The following is a 26,447-nucleotide window of genomic DNA, read 5'->3' as shown; positions in this document are numbered from 1 at the left end:
TAACGTAGGCAAAAGGGAAATGGGGAAGAAACATTAGTGAAAAACTAAAGAGCAGCAGGTGTAATAGTTTTCTTGCTACAAAACCTATAACACCACTGCTGAGCCAGAGCATTTACAGAGAAGTGAACTTCGAACTTAAAACTTCACAACTGAACAAGTTGGAATCAGTGTTCATCATAGATTAGGCATAAAATGTAATACACAATATACTAGAAATGAATGAGTTGGTGTTGAAATGAGGTATGTCCAGGAGAATTTTCATTATCAGAAATAATCTCAGACACACAAGTTTCACATCTCTACACATGAATAATCCTGATCTAAATTATGCAGAGTTAGTCAAAGTTTAGAGTCAATAGGGTAGTAATGCTATTCTCAATAAGTGGATTGAACATTGTTACAAAGCTAGTCCCTTTTTTCTAAAACCTGTTCCTTGGCCCTGTCCTTGACTCTTTCAAAGGGGCAATAAACCAGGCCAGGCTCCCATAAGTTTGGTTTGGTACAGAGATGAAAAGGATTTTGAGAGGCCTTTAGTTAATATGTAAACAGATGAGACTTCAGGCCAAAGTGGTCATGTTTTAGAAGTGACCTGTATAATGAAAGGGGAGTGGTCAGCTCTAGCTGGGCTGAGCAGCTTTAGTTCAGTCTTGAACTGGTTGGAAGTCCAACAGGGAGCTGTGTGGCAACTCACTCTCTCTCTCTCTTTCTGCCCTTCAACCTGTAAGCATATGTTCCTTTTATACTGGTCTTTAAAGGGAGTTTGCTTATTGGTACTGTAGTGTATATTCAGAACAGCATAATTAAGTTTAGGTGGATAGGTTGAGTTCTTTAGGGGTGCTTTATTCTGTTCTTGATGTTTCATTGTGTCGTTTTGTAAATACATTTTTGTCTGTTTTAAAATCTAGTAGTAAACCTTGCTAACTTACTCCGGGTAATTTTCACTGCACACTTACTGAAAGAAATTGCCAAGTTATGGTCCGGGGCTGCCTGCTTAAGAATGTTTTGAGTGATCTAGCCTAGTCCATAAAAACATGCTTATACAAGTGAAATGTAAATAATTGTTCTGATATGTAAGTACATGGGGCAAGGGGGCTGGGTGTGTGGAATAATTTATAATTTAAATGATTACATCTACTACTGAAAGCGGTCACGTTTTGTGATCACTTAAACCATGATGAATCTAGTTGTCTGCCAATTCAACAAGCTACTGTGTTCTCATGCCAACACTTTGGTCTCAGGTTTGTTGATCTGTCCTGAAGAAATATTAACCCTGTCTTCTCCCTACAGATGCTGTGAATTTCTTCAGCAATTTTTGATTGTTTGTTACGGATCCAAGATCCAGGCACTTGCTCAACGAATACTTGGCAAGTTGGGCCATTACTATAATTCCAGGTGTAAATGGATCTTGCATTGAAATTAACTCATCCAGTTGTCTTGGAAAGCACTATTTCTTAAAATTAATAAATAAGTATACATTTGTCTTGTAAAAGGAAGCAATTCTACCGATGCAAGCAAGTGAACACACTAGTTTAATTGACATACACACCTGTAAGCCATTTACATCCTAGATGTGAAACTACAACATTTAAGGGCACTTGTGGCATGTGGTTGTGTCCCTGTCTCTGAACCAAGAGGTTTGGGTTAAGTACCACCTGCTCAGATGCTCTAGAGCATGTTGTTTATAAAATCTCTATAAACAGTCAGCAGTGTTAAAAAGGCTTTTATCCCCCATAGATAATGGTTAAAAGCAGAGCAGGGATTGATAATCATCTTTAGCACCCAAACTGCATGATGATTCACTTCCTTACCTTTCCAGGTTTGAGTTTCACCCAGATTTCATTCTCTGGTTTTCTAAGTTCTGTCGTAAGGGCTCGGTGTGCAACATACCATTGATGAACAACATCATGAGGTACTGTGCTTATAACAGTTCGGTCATAATTGTTATACCTGTGGACAAAGCAGTTGTCAGAAAGATGTTGCTAATGGGAGACTTGAAACAAAGGAATTCTTGCGAGAAGAGAAATGTGATTTGATAGCATTTCACATTACAAATAGAGGTGGGACACAGGAGGTAGAAACAGACTATTCCCAGTGGTTAAGGAATCTAACAGGGAACAAAAGTAATCAAAGTGTTGCAATAAAAGCAGATCCATGATTAAATTCAAGAGATCTGGAGCTGTTCAAAGGTACCTTACTGGAAGTTAATAATTTTCAGTCTGCAGTAAAAGCTAAAGTCATATGGGAGCAAGCTAAACAACTTTCTGCTTGTGAAGAATAACCTATGCAATGTAACACGTATGCCTAACCTTGTCCAAGTTTGTTTCACCCTATGATCTGTATGTCCTTGTTTACCATGATCTGCCTGCACTGCTCGCAAACAAAAAAAACTTTTCACTATACTTAGGCACCTATTACAATAAATCAAAAATTAACCAACCAGTAATTGAGAGATAAAGGTATTTTGCTCACAGCACTTGTGCTTCTTTTACTCACTGCATTAAATTTGAGCTAGTTCTTGATTCATTCAAGTGAAGACTACATTTGATATGTGGGAGGCTTTCGAAGATAGGTTAAAGATAATGCAGGATAGGCATGTCCTGTTGAAAGCAAAGGATAGGAAAGGCAAGATTTGTGAACCGTAGATGACAGGAGAAATTGTATGACTAGCTAGGAGGAAAAGAGAAGTGTACATAAGGTCCAGGCAGCTAAGAACAGAATGGGCCCTGGTGGAATATTGGAACAGTGGGACCAGTCTTAAATGAGGAATCAAGAGGGTTAAAAGGGATCATGAAATACCTTTAGCGAGCAGAATTAGCAGAATCCCAAAGCCTTTTATTCTTATATAAGAAGCAAGTGGGTAAATAGACAAAGGATTAGTCCATAAAGAATAATGAAGGAAGGCTGTGTATCGAACCTGAGAGAACGGGTAAGATTCTGAATGATTACTTTGCATCAGTGTTCACTGAGGAGAGAGACATGATGAATCATAGAGTCATAGAGATTTACAGCATGGAAGCAGACCCTTCGGTCCAACTCGTCCATGCAGACCAGATATCCCAAACCAATATAGTCCCACCTGCCAGCACCTGGCCCATTTCCCTCCAAACCCTTCCTATTCATATACCCATTCAGATGCCTCTTAAATGTTGCAATTATACTAGCCTCCACCACTTCCTCTGGCAGCTCATTCCATACACACACCACCCTCTGAGTGAAAAAGTAGCCCCTTAAGTCTCTTCCTATATCTTTCTGCTCTCACCCTAAACCTATGCCCTCTAGTTCTGGACTCCCCCAACCCAGGAAAAAGACTTTGTCATTTATCCTATGCATGCCCCTCATGATTTTATAAACATCTATAAGGTCACCCCTCAGCCTCTGACGCTCCAGGGAAAACAGACCCAGCCTATTCAGCCTCTCCCTATAGCTCTCAACTTTAGTAACTTATGCATATATACACCAAGCTCCAACTGCTTGTGCACCCTTTTATCAGTCTACCATTCTCCATGTCTAGTCCACTAAAACGTATGACCACACACTTGTCTGCATTGAACTTTACCTTCCACCTCTCCATTCATTTCACTAACCTGCCTATGTTGTTTTGAAATTCTACATTACCTTCCTTACAGTTTAGTGCTTTCAAGTTTTGTTTCATCTGCAAACTTTTAAACTGCACCCAGCGTACTAAGGTCAGATCATTAACATCCATCAGAAAAAGCAAGGATCCCAACACTGATGCCTCGGAAATTCCACTACAAATCTTCCACCCAACCCAACTAAGATTAAACAAATCCTGTCATCCCCAACAAGAAATATCCATTACGCATTACTGTTTCTTGTCCTTTAGCCAATTTAGGTCCCTGATGCTACTGGCTCTTTTTATTTCATAGAATAAAAGAAGGCAATTCATCTTAAAGATATTCTAAAAACTCTGTCTCAACCATTTCTTAGCATCCTTTACAGTAATCATTGAAGACCTTTTGTATTTATTCAATGCAGCATCAGTGCAAATTTTATTTAGAGAGAGGGGTAAAAGATGCTCAGGAAAATTAAACACTTTCTCTTCCTGGACTGTTACTGCCATCTATTGAAGGGACTCTGGATAGTGATGCAAGATATTATGTTGGCTCTTCTCACCTCATTAGGTATAACTCATTATTCCATGGATAAACATTCAGAATTGGTCCAATTCCAATCATGTGATTGTGGCATCCTCCTACATTCTCGATGTATTCATGTTTTATTGGTACTTTAGTAAGTACTTCAAAGTTATGTGGATTTTCTTGTCGTACATTTTCGGCAGCATGAAACCCATCCAGCAACAGAGTTCTTCCACCAGTTCCGTCGTGCCTCAAACAATGGAACAATTGAACTCTATTGAAAAGGATACACAAATAGGCAGAAGTCAGCTGCATGGAAGACATGAACTACAAGTTAATTTAGAACCCCAATGGGTCCCATTAACAAAAAAGACCAAACAACAAAAGTTTCGTTTCTTGCTCATCATGCAAACATAGATTTCCCATCCCACAATATTCTAATTTCCAAATTGAATGTGGTATTTCCAAGGTGGGCTTCAAATTCACAGACACCAACTGATTTTCAGCACCTTATGCAAAGGCCATTATTCAATAAATTTATTGAAGGTACATTCCAGAATTAGTGCTTTAAATTTCATATCAACAGAATGACTCAAGGCCCTCTTAAAAAAAAGAGTTGTATGTGACAGAATATTTCAGAAGATGTACTTCAGATTTTTTTTCTGCCCTTTTTAAAAAGGAAAGGTAGACGTGTAGGTAAACTGGTAAACCTTAACATTGGGGTGAACAGAAACACAACAAGAAATGAAATGAGAAGCAGAAAAAAAAATGCCTTGTAAGTCTACACTGATAAGAAATACACGTACCCACAAGGTTCTTGAAAATAAGTAGTATCTATATGGCGATCAAGAGCCACTTTTGTGTAAGCAGTGTCACCACGGGAGAAATCTGAAGTAAAATCCCACATTCGGCCAAAAATAGACTCCCTTCAGAAACAAAAAGAAAAGGAAAATAATTAATAACCATGTCAAAATACTTTAGGGTTTTAAAACATATCTATCTGAAGTTATCACAAGTCGCTTGCTTTTTGAAAGTAAGAATTCTAACAGCATAACCAAGCAACTTCTTTACAAATCAAATTTCCAGCTAGAAAATTTGACTGTCAATCTTTCCCTGTAGAAAATCAGAGCAGCTGGTAGCATAATTCAAGGGTAACTACTGAACTGACTAAATGTTTAACAATCACCAAGATTCAGTTGCTGTTTCAAATCAATACCTTAATTTAATTGAGATAATTCTGGAGTTATGATCTTGAAGTCCAACTTTAATTTAGAAATGAATTGTCACAGGTTGATTTTAGCATCAGTTTTAATATTCAGACATACCATAACTTAATGCAGGAAGAACTGCTGACACAAAGAGCTGATAACCATCAACAATTTAAGCAAACTGGCTCGCAGTACTCAACCACTCCCAACCTTGCCATGTAACTTACAGAAACCAGTGAAATAACTATGTTCCTGAATGCAGGGAATAACCCAACCAGAATATACAAGAGTACAGCATCATCACATACACATTGTTGCATACTCAAGTAGCTAAACAAAAGGTTCAGAAACAGACTGGGAGAAAGTGAGGACTGGAGATCAGAGTCAAAAGTGTGGTGCTGGAAAAGCACAGCCAGTCAGGCAGCATCCGAGGAGTATGATGCTGCCTGACCAGCTGTGTTTTTCCAGCGCCACACTTCTGACTATGCAACAGACTGGTTCCAGTAAGATGGCAGTGGAGTCAGGCTTCTGAGCCCAGACTTGTCCATTCTTCTTTTTGGTTTTTATTCTTTTTATTCCTCCCTCGTTTTTTTTTAAATTTTACTTATCTCTTATTGAAGAGCTAGACAGTTCATGGCAATAGCATCAGCAGTGACAAGTAGGCCCAGTGCACACTTGTGGTGGTGGCAGAGTGGGTTTGGGTGCATCGACGAAGTAATCCTAGTGTCGACTCATGGATGCTGCTGTGGAAGCAGGTTTGGGTTCCTAATGGTGTCTGCGTCTAGCACAGATGCATGGAGGCAACAGTCGAGATACGTTTGGACCCAGTGGCATTGGGTGTTGGGCCCAAAGCAGATTTATCGTGGTGACGGAGTCACGTTTGGGCTGGTATGGGTACCTGGTGTCAGTGGCATCTGCATTGGTGATGTCCATTGAGGACTCAGTGATGAGGGTCTTGATAGAGGTGAGATGATGCCAAAGAATAGCCACTTTCATTCTAGTGCTGGCGGCACAGTGAAGGGGACTCGTGCATGGTCACCAGGCCCATGGTGGAGCACTTAAAAAGATGTGCTGGAAATTGAACACTTTATTTCTTTATTCTTTTGGCTTTTATGTTCTAATGTTTTGGTTTATTTTTCTGTGTTTTAAGATGTCACCAGAATGGCAACACTATGCAGCATTTTTTACTGTATTTTTGGAAGAAAATACATATGACAATAAATCAAATCAAGTCACTGCACATTTTATGGGGGGGGATGTTCATGATTAAAGTTAGAACTTCTAATGCACGTAATCTAAATGCATTATCATATTAAAATTGTCCACAGCTTGTATTATGTGGAAATGTAAATAATTTATACAAAGTATTTATACTGTACTTACTTGTATATTCATAGGCATTCCAATTAGCATGAAGTTTAAATCAATTTGGTATATTCACATTTCACTTTAATATGGGATTCTCTAAAGGTCCAGATGTATCAACTGAATAACAATGTTCTCTGAGGAAACACTACTGCATAGCAATGCAGAAAATACATTGTGCATAATCCAATAAGATCAATCTGGTTTGAATTTTAAAGATTGAGCTTTTAAAAGACTATTCATCTCTAACCACTCCAGAGTTAAAACATCAAGACAATATTTAGCCTTCTCGCAATTAAGTTGTAGATGGTAACCTTTCAGTTACTCTTCTCAGATTTCTACGTTCTGACTGCATGTTTTGGTCTACATTCCAAACTGTCATTAATCCTACTCTTGTAAATTGAGAGGCATAGTCTTCCCAAACAAAACAGTGTAATGTGGCTACAGAGAAAGCAAATAGAGAATTCTAGTTGCATACTTTAGATCATTAATTATAAAATAAAGACAACTGTTAATTAAAACAATTAATTAAACAATTAAAAAGATAGACTCAGGAAAAAGACAATTAAAAATGTTGTCTAACACCTGAATAACTACTGAACTAACTCACCTACTGAATTAACTCACCAATTGAGTAATTGCCTCCTCATTATGCCTCATTCAGATTCGGGGCCACGATTTCCTTACTTTCCACCTGACCTAATACCCATCCCATAACCCCTGGACCCATATTTCTTATCCATCCTAAACAGTCCATCAACCATTAACACCCTACCTCTGCCCATCTAGTACCCTAACCTCATACTTAGCCTTTCACAGGAGATTTCAAAGTGGCTGCTTGTGTTGATAGACATAATCACAGAAAATAGCACTGACTGCCAAGAGCCTCTCACTGACTAATGTGTAATGAAGGACCTGTCAGGTTTAAAGTACAACCTCACACTTCTGCAAGAGCCCTGATCAAAATATCCAGTCAGAAATGTAGAATTTCATATTAAATGTACAAAAAAGGAGCATTGGAAAAATCCAGCCCATCATTTTATTATGATGCACAAACAAAAGCTGAGGCAGCATACATATACAAATCTTTGAAGGTGACAGGTCAAGCTGAAAAGGCTTTAACGTATATGGGATTTTGAGTTTTATTAGTAGAGATATACAGTTTCAATGCAATTGTTCACTGTTGTTTTTCAGGCAGGAGGAAGATATGTACCCCAGGGAGCAGTGTTGGAACCACTGTATTTTCTGGTGTATGTATAAATAACTGGCCAAGCACATCTAGATCAATTCCAAAGTCTGCAGATGATACAGGCTACAAAGTTCTGAAGGTATATGAGGTGAGCATAGAACTTCAAAACGTGTAATAAAATTGGTGGAGTACGTAGATGGGTGGCAACTGAAGTTTAATGCAAAGTGAGGGTGATACATTTTGGTACAAAGAACATTCAGTAACAGCATAAAATAAACTACAATTTCAAAAGGGTATGCAGGAGTAGAGAGACCTGGGTGGACATGTGCACAGGTTATTGAAGTGGCAGGACAGGCAGAGACACTGGTTCGTAAGAAATGCAGTATTCTAAGCTTCTTAAATAGTGGCACCAATTGCAAGAGTAGGGAGATTATGCTGAACTTAGAATACTAGTTAAATTGCAGTTAAAGTAGCATGAGGTTCCCAGAACTGTACACTTCAGGAAGGATGTGTAAGACAATGTGAAGGAGGCTCACGAGAATGGTACTATACAGGAAAAGCTTCACTTAAAAGATTGGAGAAGGTGGGGCTGTTTTCCTTGGAGAGGAGAAAGCAATGGCAGATCTGATGCAAGTTTTCAAAGTTCCAAAGGGTTTAGACAGAGTATTTAAGGAAAAACTGCTCCTGCATCCAAGACAATTGAGAACCAGAGGGCACAGATTTAAAATGTTTCACAAAAGAAGCAAATATGAGATAAGGAAAAGAAAAATCAGTGAGTAGTTATGGTCAGGAATGCACTGCTTGGCAATATGGTGGAAGCAAATACAATTGAGGCATTCAAGAAGGAATTAGATGATTATTTAAATAGAAACAATAACCATGATTATGAAAAAAAAAGGTACAAGGATACCAACTCACACCTGATGGGTCAAAGGGCCTCTTTTTGCACAGTTAAGAGTTTAGCGATTTCTTATTTTTGAATGTTGAATAATTGCAAGAAAGCTTGGTCAGCATTGTTAATCAGTTACATCTGGAGTTGCAAATGAAAGGGCAAGAATTATTGAGTCACTGGGAGTGGAAGAGGTATCCACTCTTAGGATTGTAATGACCACTCCGAATATCTCTTCAGGATACACAGTATCTGTAGGCATCCTGGAAGAAAGGTTGAAGTCTGGATTTAAAGCTTTCTGAAGAAGATAGCGAGACAGAATAGATCAGGAGCAAAGGGTGATTAGCATACACTGGTATTTCTGAGTTGAAGTCAGGAAGTAAGAATTCAGTAAGGCTCATGCTCAGGCTTGTATGTTCACACGTTTGGAGAACATTTGTAGCTCAGGTGGAAGTTCTGGATGTAGGTTTGCTTGCTGAGCTGGAAGGTTCGTTTTCAGATGTTTTGTCACCATACTAGGTAACATCAGTGAGCGTCTGGATGAAGCACTGGTGGCATGGCCGCTTTCTATTCGTGTGTTTAGGTTTCCTTGGGTTGCTGGTGTCATTTCCTTTTGTTTTTCTTAAGAGGTGGTATATGGGATTCAAGTCAATGTATTTGTTGATAGAGTTCCAGTTGAAATGCCATGCTTCTAGGACTTCTTGTGCGCGTCTCTGTTTGGCTTGTCTTAGGATGGATGTGTTGTCCCAGTCATAAGGCATTTGGGCTTCTTTATAAACAGAAGCATTCCAGAGAATATGTCGTTGGACTTTCTGTTTCTGGCCTTCAAAAGAATATTTTGCCAACCCAGTCTGCTCTGCATAGTTCCTCTGTGCTGCAGTGTGTAGTGGCTCTTTGAAATAATGTTCTAATGCAGTTTTGTTTGTGGGTGATGGGATGATTGCTTCTGTCATTCAGTATTTGGTCAATTGTACATTCACAATTGTGAAGTATTGAAGCAAAGTTGCAAGATCACTTCGTCCAGTGTTAGTGAAAAGGTACCAAGAAATCTCATACATCAGAGAAAAGGAGGAACATGGAGGAGATACAAAACAAATTCCTGAGAAGTGCAGCATTCCTTGGTTTGGTCACAGGAAAAGTGAAGGAACCCTCAAAATCCTGCAAGTTAGTATAAATTTCAGCTGGAAATACAAGTAGAAAAGGGAGTGTTCCATTGAGATTTTGGGTCATGAAGGAGAAATGTTCATAAAATAGAGTATTACAGCAGTGGTACTTCCTTAACTCCTGTCAAGTAATTATTTTTTGATTAAAATGTGAAATCTTGTGGTGTAATACTGTCGATACCCACAAGTTTGAAGTTCTTTTTAAAAGGTTACTGGTCTCTACTGAGATCTTAACAGCTAATACAATATGTGTAAAAATAGTAGACAACTTATTTTCCTCAGTATTCAGTATATTGAAATAAACTTACTATTGCTTTTCAACACAGTTCATAAAAAAAATTTGAACAGTTCAGAATTTAAACTTTAATACCATCTCCCAAAAAATCCATAATCACCCATAAGAAAATCTCACCTGATCAAACCAACACGTAAAGCTACAGCTTCTGTTGCCTCAACACTTACAGGAACTTCATCAATAAAAGCAATGCCATAAAGTAGGAAGGCTTCCAAAAATTTTTTGAGTTCTTCATCCGACTCCATCACAGAATTGTAAGTGACATAAGGCATTTGGGCTTCTTTATAAACAGAAGCATTCCAGAGAATACGTCGTTGGACTGTCTGTTTCTGGCCTTCAAAAGAATATTTTGCCAACCATGACAAGTCGTATTTGGTCATGTGATTATCTGGCCCTATTAAACGAGGAAGAAATTGAAATAGTTATTGCGAAGGAAAAACAATCATGTTAGATATGCTCAAAGAACCTGTGTTGCAAGCTAGTATCAAAAACAAATTACGATTAAAATTCATTCCCAGACAGCTTAAAGTTTTTTCTCAGTTCAAGTATTAATTGTACCAAGGGAAAAAGACCACACACTATATACACAAATAGAGAAATAACTTACAGGTTATGTAGATTGTATCATTGTCAGAACGTATTTTTGCTGGCTTAATTGCCAAATCCACCTGAGCTGTGTCCAAGCTCCGCTGATTAGTCTTTGGGTTGTAACACGATGCAGAGCGACAATGATCTCGCAGCCAAACGTAATTTAATCGCATCACCATGTCAGAATACTTCAATTCTATAGAAGTTATAAGATTTTAGTTCTTTAATCTTAACTGACTTGAAAAGGCATGCATTTAGGTAGCTTCAGATATTAAATACAGGATTATTAATCTGGATATAACATTTACAAAGGAACAAAGGAAATTTAAAAAACCCATTTACAGAGGACCATTGGTTTTTGCCAGTAACCCCCACAACTGAAATGTGAGTGAAGTAATAAAATTTTGCCATCATACATGAACTAGTTGGATTTTAAGTTAAATATCTCCCTTCACAAATCAAAGCTTTTTTTTCTTGTCTGTGCGTTCATAGAAGGAAAAATGGAATCCTGCAGAGTTTTGAAGCTGTTTATTTGATTCTATGCAGTAAAAAGGGAGTTAATGCATAAAGTTTCTCAGAATCACAATTTTTAAAAAAAAAATAAGAAATGGCAATTTAGAAATGTAGAATACGCACAAATAAATAAATGGAAAATATGTTTATTTATGGTGCCTTAGATTCAAGGAAATGAGTAATTAAGATTAGTAAAAGAAAAGCAGCATACAGACTTTAAAATCTGCCTCAAACATTACTTCAGATTACCAGTATAGATTATCCATAACCTATTCACATAAAGAGAATCATCAAAGCTAGCTGTAAATTGAAACGTGTAGACAATGGTTAAAGTTAAATATGGCAACACAATAGAGCTTCTGACAACATCCTGGCCAGATTAAAGATGCCCAGATTGTCTTGAAAACTGGGTACTTATTTTATTGCAGAGGAACTTTTTGAAAATATGTTAATAAAATGTTCAACTAAAAACAGCTTTTTAACCTTTAAACATTCCTGTTACTACAGCTCCAAATGTCACCAAACTTGCAACAATTGCAATTTCCAACCACATCTAAGCACTAAATTTTAGCCAAGCCAATTCTGTCATTCTTAAAAAAAATACTCAAACCAGTTGAAAAGCCAACAATCTAGATTCATCTTCCATCGCAACTGGAGAATGAATGACATGCAGGTGATATAATATGAACTCAAAAGAAGTTGTACATGTGGAAAGTTGAAAGTAGAGTAAATTGAAACGGCAACACACTAATTTTCATGTCCAAATTTCAATTTGGAATATCTTGCCTTACCCAAGTGTTGATCGTGCATCAACCATGAACAGTTCAAGGAGTCTGGAGCACCATGTTTCCAACGTCTTGCAGTTACTGCAGGTAGATGGTTACTCATCCAACATTTCCATAGTTCCCGTCCTTGAAAGTCAGCTCTCAACAGATGCTTCACACTGCTGTCAATATGCAGAAAGCGGTACCAAGACATCTGAGAACGTAAGACAGGATTTTCAGAGCATGAAATTCATGTCTCCCAAATTATTGATGGGAATCGTGTACAGGTACACACATTCTGAAACAAACTCCAGAACAATTCGAAGAAGGATCACTGGACCCAAAACATTAACCCTGATTATCTCTCCACGGATGCTGCCTGACCTGTTCAGATTTTCCAGCAATTTCTGTTTTTGTTTCAGATTTCCAGCGTCTGCAGTTTTTTCGACATGCATTCTGAAGTTCCTTGCATCTTATCTGAAGTATGTGGACATATCTGTCAAATAGCCCTGGCTGCTACTGAAATCTCCATTAGAACTAACTAACTATTGGCAGCTTTGTTAATATTTAAATATTATTCATTTGTGACCTTATAGAGGTTTACAAAATTATGAGGGGCATGGATAGGATAAGTATATAAAGTATTTTCCCTGGGGTCAGGGTCAGAAAGTCCAGAACTAGAGGGCATAGGTTTAGGGTGAGCGGGAGAAGACATAAAAGAGATCTACGGGGCAACTTTTCCATACAGAGGGTGGTACGTGTATGGAATGAGCTGCCAGAGGAAGTGGTGGAGGCTGGTACAATTGCAACATTTAAAAGGCATTTGTATGGGTATATGAATAGGAAGGGTTTGGAGGAATATGGGCCGTATGCTGGCAGGTGGGACTAGTTTGTGTTGTGATACCTGGTTGGCATGGATGGGTTGGGCTGAAGAGTCTGTTCCCATGCTATACATCTCTAGGATTCTATGATTTTGACTGGTAGCAATAACAAGTGCATTTTGCATAGAGAATTAGCAAATAAGATTGTTACCTCCAGTCAGAGACACAGATTTACAAAATTACATCTGTGCAATCCAATTGGACCTTAATTTCCAGTTTTCTTTAATTCATAACTCTAAGTCACAGCACTTGACTTATTTTTAAATGTTGTGTTGTTGACTGTATCACTGTCAGAAAATATGTTCCAGTCTACCATTACACCATTTAAAAGGGCAAAACTGATCGAACACTTTAACACCTTTAACCCACATAATCATCGCAATGCTTCTTCCCACTGAATTGGTGATCAGAAAACTATCAATCTCTGAACATACTCAAAGATCGAACATCCAGAGTCCTTTGGGGTGGAGGATTCCACAAAGATCCATAACAGTGAAAAGAAATTCTCATCTCAGTCCGAAATGGCATTGTTATTTCAAATTGTGCCTCTCGGTTCTAGACTCCTCAAACAGGGGAAACCTCTTACGTGCATCTATCCTGTCTATCTCTTTAAGTTCTTTGCAAGTCTCAATTAGATTATCTCTTGTTAAACTGTGGAGAGTGCAAGTCCAATTTGCACAATCTCTCTTCTTAAGACAGTTCTACCATCAGAGGAACAAATCTGTTGAAGGTTCACTGGACTACTTCATAGCAATAATCTCTAACCTGAGATAAAAGTTAAAAATTACAAACCTGCTGTTGTGTAATTTTTAATTTTTCCACCCCAGTCTAATACCAGCACCTCCACATCATCCCGAGACAAGGAGACCGAAATAGCATACCGTGCTCTAGGTGCGGTCTAACCAAGTTACTTTACAACTGAAGCAAGACTTCACTAATCCTATACTCAAAACCTTTTATTATAAAGACTAAAATTTCATTAACCTTCCGATTAGTTGCTGCATCCGCATATTAGCCTTCAGTGTCTGGGACAAAGATACTTAGGTCCCTTTATATGTCTACATTTTTAAAAATTCTCGCCATTTAAGAAATACTCTGCATGCCTGTTCCTCCTACGAATGTGGATATCCTTACATTTTTGACATGACATTGCATCTGTCACATTACTGCCCAGTCATTAATCCTCTCCAAAACTACCTGAAGTTACTTTACATCTCTGTCATAATACTTAGTTTTCTATTATTTGCAAATTTGGAAATATTACATTTGGTCCACACAACTAAAATCATTTATATGTATTGTTAACAGTCGTGACCCAAGAACTGATTCTTGAGGCAACCCACTATCCAGGGTCATTTCTGTTTTCTATCTGAAGCCAATCATTAACCTTTGATTTGATTTAACTTACTTCCCTTTTGATAGCATTCCTTATTGAAATGCACATAGTTTTTAAAAATATTATTATTAGGGATATGTTTTTCTCGTGTTAACAGTAGCTTCACACCAATCAATGCACTTACAGTTTTCCTATGTCACTTTTCGATTTTGTGACGTTCAGCCTGGCTATCACATAGCTCTGGGTATAAGTGTGCACTGCAGTGCTGACTGTCTGTGCTCCTGGAAGAGGAGGGAAGGTCCCAAGCTTTGCTCTGCAAGTACAGTTGGCTCCACTTGAGGAAGGTTCCTGATCTTCACATACTTCCTCTCGCACTTTGGGCAAAATTGTTTTCAAAGATTCTTTCCTAATTCTCTAGCCAATTACGCTGAACCTATACCAACCATATAGTTATTGACCCATCTTATATTTGGTACTAGATCCTCCATATCTAGGCACCTTAAACTTTATGCCCATCAAAACGTTCCTCAACCACCTTCATTTCAAAGGAAGTATAGCAAGCCTGTCCAATCTTTCTTCAACGATAGTTCTATTGTTGGAAGCATCCTTCCCTTGTCCATTTCCTTGACACATGTTCTACTGCTGTCACATTTTCCCTGTAATGCAATGACAATAACTGCATCTACTACATCATTTGCAGTCTAAGTAACATTACATATAATTCCAGCAGACCCTACTCAACAAAGCAAAGCAATATGTCTGCTGAGCCAACTTATTCAGGGCTGACTCATTGAGCATGTTCAAAATCAATATTGATAGGTTTCTACAATTAAGACCAAGTGATGCAGAAAAAGCACAGGAAAATGGTATTGAAGTGGAAAGATCATCTGTGATCCCACTGAATAGCAGCATAGGCTTGATGAGCTGAATGGCTTACTCCTGCTCGTATTCTTTATATCTTAATTTACCAGCCCTGATGTTTTCAGGGACATGTGGATTTTTGAAAAACATTCATTCGAGGATGAGCATGAGAAGGTGGTGGTGAGCTGACTTCTTGAATTATTGCAATCCATTTGATGCACATACACTCACAATGCCACTACAGAAAAAGTTTCAGGATTTTGACCCAGCAACACTGAGGGAATGGCAACAGATGGTGAGTAGCTTAAAGGCGAACTTGCAGATTGCTTTGTTCCCGTGAATCTGTTGCCCTTGACATTCTAGATGATAGCAGTTCTGGGTTTTGATGGTGCTATCTATGCAATCTTGGTAAATTTCTGCAGTGCATCTTATAGGTAGTACAGACTACTGCTACTGTGGAAGTGAACATCTGTGCATGTGGTGCCAATCAAGTGGCCGGCTTCAACCTGGATTGCATCAAGCCTCTTGGGTATTGTTTCAGCTGCAGTCATCCAGGTTGTAGTGTAGAGTATCAAAGCATTTCATCACACTCCTGACTTGTGCTTTATGCATGGTGGACAAACTTCAGGAAGTCAGGAGCTGAGTTACTTACTTGTTACAGGATTTCTTGTCTCCAACCTACATGTGAACACAGTATTTACTGTATATGGCTAGTCAAGTTCATTTTCTAGTCAATGATAACCCCCAGAAAATTGATGGAAAAGAATTCATTGATGTTGGTGCCATTGAATGTCAAAGGGCAATTGTTAGGCCTTATCTTGTGGAGATGATTATTGCCTGGTACTTACATTACTTGTCACTGGTCATCCCAACCTGAATTCTGTTCAGGTTTGCTACGTTGAACACAGACTTCTTCAATATCTGAGGAATCATGAATGATGCTGAACATTATGCAATCATCAGTGAACATCCCACTTCTGACCTAATGATGGAACAAAGGTCTTTGATGAAGCACCTGAAGATGGTTGGGCCGATGACATTCCCCTGAAGACTAGAGCTCTTGTGGCATAGTAGTGTCCCTACCTATTGGCAAGGAGGCAAGAGTTCAAGTTTCACCAGCTCCAGAGGTACCTTAGAATAGGTTCATTAGAAAATGTCCAAGGGAACTGTGATATTCTACCCCAATTTCTCATTTGAACCTGCCATTAGTTTTTTTTTTGTCATCTGCTGGGACATCGCCTTCTGTGGTTCTCAGGTTTCATTTAATATTCCCGAAGTGCCATGCCTAATTAGACTGATTAAAAGACATTATATAATGCAAATAGAACATAACAGCAAAGTACAGGCCCTTCAGCCCAACCTGTGAAACCAATCTAAAGCCTGTCTAACCTACACTATTCCAATATCATCCATATGTTTTTCCAATGGCCATTTAAATGCCCTTAAAGTTGCCAAGTCTATACTGTTGCAGGCAGGGCATTCCATGCCCTTACTACTCTGAGTATAGAACCTACCTCTGATATCTGTGCTATATCTATCACCCCACAATTTAAAGCTATGTCCCCTCATGCAAGCCATCACTATCTGAGGAAAATGGCTCTCACTGTCTACCCTACCTAATGCTCCGACCATCATGTACGTCGCTATGTAGTCACCTCTCGACCACCTTCTCTCTAACAAAAACAGACTCAAGTCCCTCAGCCTTTCCTCATAAGAGCTTCCCTCCATACCAGGCAACATCCTGGTAAATTTCCTCTGCATCCTAGAATCATAGAACCCTACAGTGTGGAAACAGGCCATTCTACCCAACAAGCCCACACCAACCCTCTGAAGAGTAACCCACCCAGACTCATTCCCCTACATTTATCCCTGACTAATGCATCTAACCTACACATTCCTGAACACTATGGGCAATTTATCACAGCCAATTCACCTAACCTGCACATCTTTGGATGGTGGGAGGAAACCAGAGCACCCAGAGAAAATCCATGCAGACAATGTGCAAACTCCACACAGACAGTCACCCAAGGCTAGAATTGAACCCTTGTCCCTGGCACTGTGAGGCAGCAGTGCTAACCACTGTGCCACCACTTTCCAATGTTTCCACATCCTTCCTATAATGTGGCAACCAGAATTGTACGCAATATTCCAAGTGCAGCCGCACCAGATTTTTCTACACCTGCAACATGACCTCTTGGCTCCAAAACTCAATCCCTCCACCAATAAAAGATAACACATCGTACACCTTCTTAACAACTTTATCAACCTGGTTAGGAACTTTCAGGGATCTATGTATATGGACACAGAGAACTCTCTGCTCATCCACACTACCAAGAATCTTACTATTAGCCCAGTATTCTGTATTCCTGTTGCTCCTTCCAAAGTGAATCACCTCACACTTTTCCGCATTAAACTCCATTTCCCATCTCTCAGCCCAGCTCTGCAGCTAATCTACATTCCTCTATAACCTGCAACATCCTTCGGCACGGTCCACAACTCCACTGACCTTAGTGTCATCCACAAATTTACTCACCCATCCTTCAATGCCCTCATCAGATCATTTATAAAAATGACAAACAGCAGTGGCCCCAAACAGATCCTTGCAGCACACCACTAGTAGTTGAACTCCAGGATGAACATTTCCAATCAACCACCATCTAGTCTTCTTTCAGCTAGCTAATTTCTGATCCAAACTGCTAAATCTCCCTCAATCCCATGCCTCCATATTTTCTGTATTAGCCTACTGTGGGGAACCTTATCAAATGCTTTACTGAAATCCTTATACACTACATCAACTGCTTTACCCCATTCACCTGTTTGGTCACCTTCTCAAAGAACTCAAGGTTTGTGAGGCACGACCTACCCTTCAAAAAACCATGTTGACTATCCCTAATCAAAATGCTTATAAATTCCCTCTCTCATAATCCTTTCCAACACTTTACCCACAACTGAAGTAAGGGTCACTGGTCTATAATTACGAGGGTTGTCTCTACTCCCCTTCTTGAACAAGGGACAATACTTGCTATCCTCTAATCTTCTGGCACTATTCATGTAGACAATGACAACATAAAAATTAAAGCCAAGGGTTCCGCAATCTATTCCCTAGCTTCCCAGAGAATCGTAGGATAAATCCCACTTATCTATTTTCACACTTTCCAAAATTGCTAACACTTCCTCCTATGAACCTCCATTCCTTCTAGAACCTCAGTATTCTCCTTGACAACATTGTCAGTATTCACACAGAAAAAAAGACAGAAAACGTTCATTTAGTGCCTCTCCTATCTCCTCTGACTCCACGCACAACTTCCCATTACTGTACTTGACTGGCCCTAATCTTCCTCTAGTCATTCTTTTATTCCTGACATATCTACAGACAGTTTTAGGGTTTTCCTTGATCCTACCTGCCAAAGACTTATCACATTCCCTGCTGGCTCTTTTTATCTCTCTCTTTAGTCCTTCCTGGCTAACTTGTAACTCTCAAGCGTCCTAACTGAGGCTTCACATCTCATCTTTACATAAGCCTCCTACTTCCTCTTGACAAGAGATTCAACTTCTTTTGTAAACCATGGTTCCCTCACTCGATTACTTCCTCCCTACCTGACAGGTACATACTTATCAAGGACATGCAGTAGCTGTTCCTTGAACAAGCTCCACGTTTCAATTGTGCCCATCCCCTGCAGTTTGATTCTCCATTCTATGAATCCTAAATCTTATCTAATCACATCATAATTGCCTTTCCCGCAGTTAGAATTCTTGCCCCGTGGTATATACCTTTCCCTTTCCATTGCGGAAATAAATGTAACCGAATTGTGGTCACTATCACCAAAGTTTTCATCTACCTCCTGGTTCATTATCCAGTACCAAAACCAACGTGGCCTATCTACATACTGTGTCTGGAAACCCTCCTGCACACATTGGACAAAATCTGACTCATTTAAAATACACGAGCTATAGCATTTGCAAATAATATTTGGAAAGTTAAAGCCCCCCCCTAACAACTACCCTATTACTTTTGCTCCTATCCAGATTCATCTTTGCAATCCTTTCCTCAACTTCTCTGGAAGTTTTCAGAGCCTATAGAAAACTCCCAACAGGGTGACCGATCCTTTCCTGTTTCTAACCTCAGCCCCATACTACCTCAGTCAATGATTCCTCATCAAACGTCTTTTCTGCCACTGTAATATGCTCCTTGACAATGCTACACCTCCCCCTCTTTTACCACCTTCCCTGTGCTTACTAAAATATCTAAACCCCAGAACCTGCAACAACCGTTCCTGTCTCTGCTCTATCCATGTCTCTGAAATGGCCACAACATCAAAGGGCCAGATACCAACCCATGCTGCAAGTTCACCTACCTTATTTCAGATGATCCTGGCATTGAAGTAGATACACTTCAAATCACCTTCCTGCTTGGCAGTTGACTCATGCGACCGTGAAACCTTATTTATGACCTCACTACTCTCAACCTCCTGTACATTAGAGCTACAAATCAGATTCCCAAGAGCATCATTGGAACAAAGGACATCAAAGATGGGGAAACCAACCAACTGCTGTCCGAACAGGAGCTTCCAGACATGGGCCTGTTCTGAACCAAGAAAACCAACAGCAAGAACCTGAGCAACCTGGGCAGCACAGTGGCTCAGTGGTTAGCACTGCTGCTTCACAGCACCAGGGACCCGGACTGTCAGTGTGGAGTTTGCACGTTCTTCCTGTGTCTGCGTGGGTTTCCTCTGCGTGCTCCAGTTTCCTCCCCGAGTCCAAAGATGTGCAGGTTAGTTTAATTGGCCATGCTAAATTGCACAGAGTGTTCAGGGACTGTGTAGGTTAGATGTATTAGTCAGGAATAAATGTAGAGTAATAGGATAGGGGAATGGGTCATTCTTGGAAGAGTTGATATGGACTTGTTGGGCCAAACGGCCTGTTTCCACACTGTCAGGATTCTATAATCCAAAACTATGTTTTCCTCAATGGCAAAACCCCAAAGTTCTGACCTAGCAAGCAGAGAGGTGAGTAGTGACAGTGGAAGGGGAGTAGTGACAGTGCATTGGAATCTCAAGCCTGATTAAAAGTATTTGTAATTAAAACTGTTGTCTTTAGATTCAAATAATGTTTAATCTAGCTAATAGTGTATTTAATAGCATTACTGTCCTCTGTATAGTTGATCATGTAAATTTCCCTTTTTGTTGCATTTACCTATATGTCTTATACTTACCTTCTATATTGTAAATCGATGCAGAGATTCTTTTGCCCTGAAACACCTGTTTACTGCCTTCTTATTTCACATTCCCTAAATATAAGTCCTGTATCTAGAACCAGGGATCTGAGTGTGATTTGAACAACCTAAAAATCAGAAAATAACTGACTGCAAACCAGAACCCTACACTATCAGCAGTGCAATGATAGGAAAAAAATAACTTTGCAATTGCAGAATGTACACTTGAAGATAAACAGAAGATGTATGAATTACGGGTTAACCACTTGGCGTTTGATTTAATGCTGATACATACTTTTTGCACAGGTAATGGCAGCTCTGAAGTGTATCGGTCACTGTTGTAAACTGGGGTTCCCTGTAAATCTGCATATTTTAGTATTCCATATTTGGTATTTCCTGTGTAGTATGAAACCTCATTTAATTGTGTTACAGTAGTAATAGCCTTTCACAAGCAAAAACAAAAGATTTATCAGGCCCCACGTCTATGAGTGCAATGTTCTGAAAATAAGAAGGGCTGTTCTTCGAAGCAATGAAAACTGACCTTCAAATAGAGGTAGGTAAGGGGACAATGATCATTTGGCATCATGAGTAGCTAGCTGCCCATTATCAAATGCCGAGAAGTTTTAGACAGGTGATTGGTACAGCATAGGTGCCCAGCCCCCAAAACAAAGACTATCAACAAGGATTGGTGGTGAGAGATGGTGAGCAAGAAAATCCGGGGAAATGTGCTTCCATCTTCTTGGGAATAAACCAGGAGTTCCACTATATCAGCCTGAGGGAAGAACAAAGACAAAGATACTGAAAACCACCAGCCCCGCTTATCCATTCTTCAGGATGTTTCATGATTGGTTAAGCATTCTCAAGGCAAGGTGATGGCCGAGTGGTATTCTTGCTACACTATTAATCCAGAAATTCAGCTAATGTTCTGGGGACACAGGTTTGAATTCCACCAAGACAGATGATAGAAACTCTAGTTTTGTTTTGTTGTTGAGTTCAGAGTTAAGAAATTACTAATGGCTATGAAACCATTGTTGATTGTGGGACAAACCCATCTGCTTCACTAATGTCCTTCAGGGAAAGAAATCCATCATCCTCACCTGTGACTACATGTGACTCCAGAGCCACAGCAAGTGGATCATAAAGGATATAGCTGGGTCTCTGGCAGGTGGTTGCTGAACCAACAAGAGGGAAAAACATATTGCATCCAGTCTACCTGTGGCAAATACATAGGTCCTGGACCTATCAGTAAGGGTGACCACTGCACAACTCTGTAGTCAAGAAGTCCCGCCTTTACTTTGATATGCCTTCACTTCATCATGTTGTGGCACCATCACTGTGCTAAATGAGGCAGACTTTGAATAGATCTAGTTTACTCAGGACTGAGCATCCATGAGGTGCTGTGGGTAAAGGACAGCAGAATCACACTCCAACACAATCTGCAACTTCATAGTCCAGCATATCTCCCACTTAACTTAGAATCAAACCTTGAGAAATATAGGCTTCAGTATTCACAGGATGTGTAATTTTACGCTCATTAAAGAGACCAGAGAGCTCTATTTTACTTTTTGTTCTGAAAATTTGCTTCTCATTGAAGAGTCTGGTCAGTTTCTCCTCGATCACCAGGTTCCTCAGGAGGGCATGCCAAGAGCAGCACCAGGTATATTTAGAAGTGATATCAACCTGGTGAAGGTGCAAACCAGGACTACTTGAATGCCAAACAGCAACTGGTAGATAGAGCTAAGCAGTCTCAAAACCAACAGATTACATCTAAGCTTTGCCATCCTGCCTCATCCAGTCATAATTGCTGGTGGACAATTGAACAACTCAATGGAGGAGGCGGCACCACAAATATTCACATCCTCAATGATGGAAGAGCCAAGTATATCAGTGCAAAAAAAGTAGAAGCATTTGTAACAATCCTCAGCCAGAAATGCAGAATTGATGATCCATCTTGTACTCCTCCAGTCATCCCCAGCATTAAAGATACCAGTCTTCAGCCAATTTGATTCACTCTACATGATATTAAGAAACAGTTAGAGGCACAGGATACTGCAAAGGCTATGGGCCCTCACAGCATTCTAGCCATATTATTGGAGACTCATATTCCAAGTTCAGCAGATATTAGGGAAGGCAAATCTAATGTTGGCCTTGATTTCAACAGGAATGCAATATCAAAGTTGTTACAACTATACAAGGCACTAGTTAGACCACACCTAGGAAACCTTTTCTCCACCATAAGGTCAGAAGTGGGAATGTTTGCCAATGATTGCAAAATGATCAGCACCATTCGCAGCTCCTCAGATACTGAAGCAGTCTATGTTCAAATGCAACAAGCTGTGGACAATGTCCAGGCTTGGGCTGACAAATGACAAGTAATATTTACGCCATACAAATGCCAGCCAATATCTAATTCCAAAGTCTAAAGAGACAATCTAACCATGTCCCTTGATCGTCAATGCTGTTACCATCACCGAATCCCTCACTTTCAACATCCTGGGGGTTATCATTGACCAGAAACTCAACTGCCATCATCATGTAAATACAGTAGCTCCAAGTGCAGGTCAAAGGTTATGAATACTGCAGCAAGTAACTCACCTCCTGACTCTCCACCATCTACAAGGCAAGAGTATGATGGAATATTCTCCACTTGCCTAGATGGGTACATTTCCAATTACACGAGGAAGGTTGACAATGTCCAGCACTAAGCAGCCTGTTTGAGAGACACCATATCCACAAGCATCCATTCCCTCTACCACCGACGCTCAATAATAGCAATATGTACTATAAACAAGATGCATTGCAGAAATTCACCAAAGATTCTTAGAGAACCTTCCAAACGCACGACCTTGTCCATCTAGAGGGACAAGGGCAACAGATATATGCATCAAGTTCCCCTCCAAGCCAGCCACCATCCTGACTTGGAAAAAATTCACCGCTGCTTCACTGTCATTGGATCAAAATCCTGGAATTTCCTCCCTAAAGGCATTGTAGATCTTCCTGCAGCACATGGACAGTACTTCAAGAAGGCAGCCCAGCACCACCTCCTCAAGGACGACTAGAGATAGACAATAAATATTAGCCAGCTAGAAAAGCCCATGTCTCAAGTGGATAAAAATAACTGTCACACTTGTATACTTGCCTAATTACTGATATATCATATCAAAACTGCTGCTTCTTAATGAATTGTCAGAAAATTGCTACATGACATCAACTGCATATTTAAGGTAACTGATTATGAAACCTCCAAAATCAACACTGGAAAGACCTGTTTTTCATTATCTCAACGAGTTTACTCTGGAGAACCATTAGTAAAACAAGATCTGTGCATGGAGAGTGTATGCAAAAGGGGTAATCATTAGACAGATACCATTTTATTAGTTTAAAGAACAACAAGTAATCAGACTATTGAAGGGGTCTTTGCTCTTGATCCTGTGCTTTATTTGATTTGATTCCCTCAACTGCAATCAGCTAATTCGACAAAAGACTACATCAAACTTCTCAATTATTTGCATGATCCACAATAATCATTGAATCGAGGCAGATGCCATTGTAACATTCAATGTAAATATTCAAGTTATACACAAAGTATTGCAGACAGCTGAGCCAGAGGACAAGATTCAATCTTTTCAGTGTTTACTTGGAGTTGATCATTAGAGAAGAACCCTGAAAGTCAGCCAGGTTGGCAGTACTAAGCAATGAAGAAGGCGCTCATACGCAGAAAACGGTTCATCCGAGGTGACATTAGATTACCTGCAGTTACACGTTCAGATTAAAACCGGTTTAAAAAACAACACCCCCTCCCCCACATTGTTGGCTAATATTTAATTGAACTATAGTTACATTTACCATTTTTGCACAAACCACGAACAGATTTAAGTAGCCCGGAATTTCCCACACAAAACCTAAAAGTAAATGTTTCCTAAAATTTCGAGCACGAATTCTGAACAGTCCTAAAATGTAAATATAGCAGCAACCAAAAATCAATATTATTGCTGGCGTTCTTTCTTACTTCGTGTAACTTAATTTGTCTGATTTTTCCCATATGAAAAACTGGATAAAGACCCTGCGTTAGTATACGCATAAATGATATTTCGATGGCTTTAAGCTTTTATTTTAATTTTGACATCTCTCCAAAGCCAACTTTAAAGTCCACTATTGTTAAAAATTGGAAATCACTGAAAAGCTGATCTCGAAATGTATTAAAGTCTCTCCCGACATACACCACGTTGAGTTCCACACAGAGTTATTTACAAGAAGCTGAGGCGAAACTCCTGCACATTCCCCCCTCCCCCCCCCGGTCCTCCAAGGCCCTACTCAAGTTTCCCTAACCCGGGGAACAGAACACCAGAGCGGCGGCATCCTGTGGATAGATTCGGCGGCTAACACTAGGCCTTACCGCTGCTCTTCCAACCAGGACCTCCTAGATAGAGGAACCGAAGAGAAACAACTTTTCAAAAACAAAAACAAGCAGCCACTTCCATCCAGTACGTCAAGACTAACAACAATTGAGATAACTAGGGTTTTAGCTGACCGCCCAATTCAGCCCATTCCCTCCCCTTCACCGCACATGCGTGAGCTACCCTCCAGCCCCATCCCTACCCTCCAGCCCCATCCCTACCCTCCCAACCACACAGCTGTCAATCAATGGTAAATCTAAAAGCCAAGAGGGTGCGCCTTTTCTGCCCTGTCAAGGATTGGTGGAGACCTGTCAATGTGGCAGCATCATCTTACATATCACCACATTTCTGTATTTGAAATCCGTTGTTTCCCATAATTAGACAGGATGAGTAAATAATGACCACAGTTTCATTAGTATACAATGTTAAACGGCTTCACCCTTATATTTTATTTTTATATATAAAATCACACAACACGACGTTATAGTCCCACATGTTTATTTGAAAGTACAAGCTTTCCGACCGCTGCTCCTTCGTCAAGTAGCTAGTTGGGCAGGATCATAGTACCATAGGACAGGGAATTTACATAAACTGCCAGACTGGTCGCTTAACCAAGGACACAATGGGGACTGCAGATCCTGGAGAAATCAGAGTTGATAAAGTGTGGCGCTGGAAAAGACACAACAAGTCAGGCAAAGTCGACGGTTCGGGCAGGACTCTGAACGAAACATCACCTCACGTTGGTGAGACACTGACAACAATGGGCAATATAAATTCTGATAAAGGGCTTTTGCCCGAAACGTCGATTCTCCTGCTCCTCGGATGCTGCCTGGCCTGATGGCTTGTCCAGCACCACACTCTTGCCTCTGATCTCCAGTCCTCTCTCTCCCAATGTTTTGTTTTCCTATGATTCTGTCCGAGTAGCTACCTGACGAAGGAGCAGGGCTCCGAAAGCTTGAACTTTCAGATAAACCTATTGGAGTATAACCTGGTGTTGTGATTTTAACTTTGTAAACATTCCATTGCTGATTTTTAACTTTGTCCACCAGCACCAGCCCAGATCTTTATATATGGAAGAACCGGGGCAACATGATCAAAGACCTATGCAAACGTTTTAACGACGCTTTGAAGGCGAGAAATGATGTTACAATCAATATGGATTTCAAATATCTGGCGTGCCAGAGACATGAGGGATAACCACGTTAGTCAAGAATGGGAGATAAAAGCTGAGGTATTGGGGCTGGAGGAATTGACAGACGAATAATTGCAGTAATTTGTAGAAAATTATCAACAAATCTGAATAGAAATACAAAATCCAATTAACTAAGAATCTATTCCCTTGTAACCCTCTGGGCCAGTCTTTCAGAACTGCTAGGTAAAAACAATGACTGCAGATGCTGGAAACCAGATTCTCGATTAGTGGTGCTGGAAGAGCACAGCAGTTCAGGCAGCATCCAAGGAGCACCTCCCTTTGGTGAGACACTGACAACAGAGGACAACGACGCATGCGTGTTTATTGGGGCACAAGCCATGTCCCATTACGCCATCACGTACACTTTGCGTTTGACGCATAGCCGTGCGCAGGGAAGCGCGCGCAGCTTTGAACAGGGTTAAGCGGTGGGGAGGAGGAATTCCCGGAGCGAGAAAGGAATAACAAGGGAGCCCAGGAAGTGGATGAGTTTTCCCACT

The 26,447-nt window shown here is 40.0% G+C and overlaps 1 protein-coding gene and 1 long non-coding RNA gene across 2 annotated transcripts in view; one reads left to right on the top strand and one right to left on the bottom strand.

The window, feature by feature from the left end:
• Positions 1 to 24,913, bottom strand: part of tmlhe (trimethyllysine hydroxylase, epsilon) — a 29,312-nt gene extending 4,399 nt beyond the window's left edge. The window contains exons 1-7 of the mRNA XM_043704589.2: positions 24,758 to 24,913; positions 12,099 to 12,285; positions 10,814 to 10,990; positions 10,324 to 10,600; positions 4,904 to 5,023; positions 4,135 to 4,371; positions 1,809 to 1,947 (exon numbers count right to left, since the gene is read on the bottom strand). Of these exons, the coding sequence (XP_043560524.1) occupies positions 1,809 to 1,947; positions 4,135 to 4,371; positions 4,904 to 5,023; positions 10,324 to 10,600; positions 10,814 to 10,990; positions 12,099 to 12,285 (1,137 nt within the window). The 5' untranslated portion in view covers positions 24,758 to 24,913. The remainder of the gene's footprint in view (positions 1 to 1,808; positions 1,948 to 4,134; positions 4,372 to 4,903; positions 5,024 to 10,323; positions 10,601 to 10,813; positions 10,991 to 12,098; positions 12,286 to 24,757) is intronic.
• The window catches only part of LOC148148804 (uncharacterized), a 43,248-nt gene extending 17,026 nt beyond the window's left edge, over positions 1 to 26,222 (top strand). The window contains exons 2-3 of the long non-coding RNA XR_015758666.1: positions 7,865 to 8,007; positions 25,808 to 26,222. This is a non-coding gene — a long non-coding RNA (uncharacterized LOC148148804). The remainder of the gene's footprint in view (positions 1 to 7,864; positions 8,008 to 25,807) is intronic.
• Positions 26,223 to 26,447: the final 225 nt, after the last annotated feature.

The sequence above is a fragment of the Chiloscyllium plagiosum genome, unplaced genomic scaffold (assembly GCF_037043375.1).
Source record: "Chiloscyllium plagiosum isolate Xiang-an unplaced genomic scaffold, Cpla_swu_hap1 HiC_scaffold_11, whole genome shotgun sequence".
Taxonomy (NCBI): Eukaryota; Metazoa; Chordata; class Chondrichthyes; order Orectolobiformes; family Hemiscylliidae; genus Chiloscyllium; species Chiloscyllium plagiosum.
The sequence above is the reverse complement of the archived record's forward strand: the minus strand, read 5'-3'. Positions and strand labels throughout refer to the sequence as shown.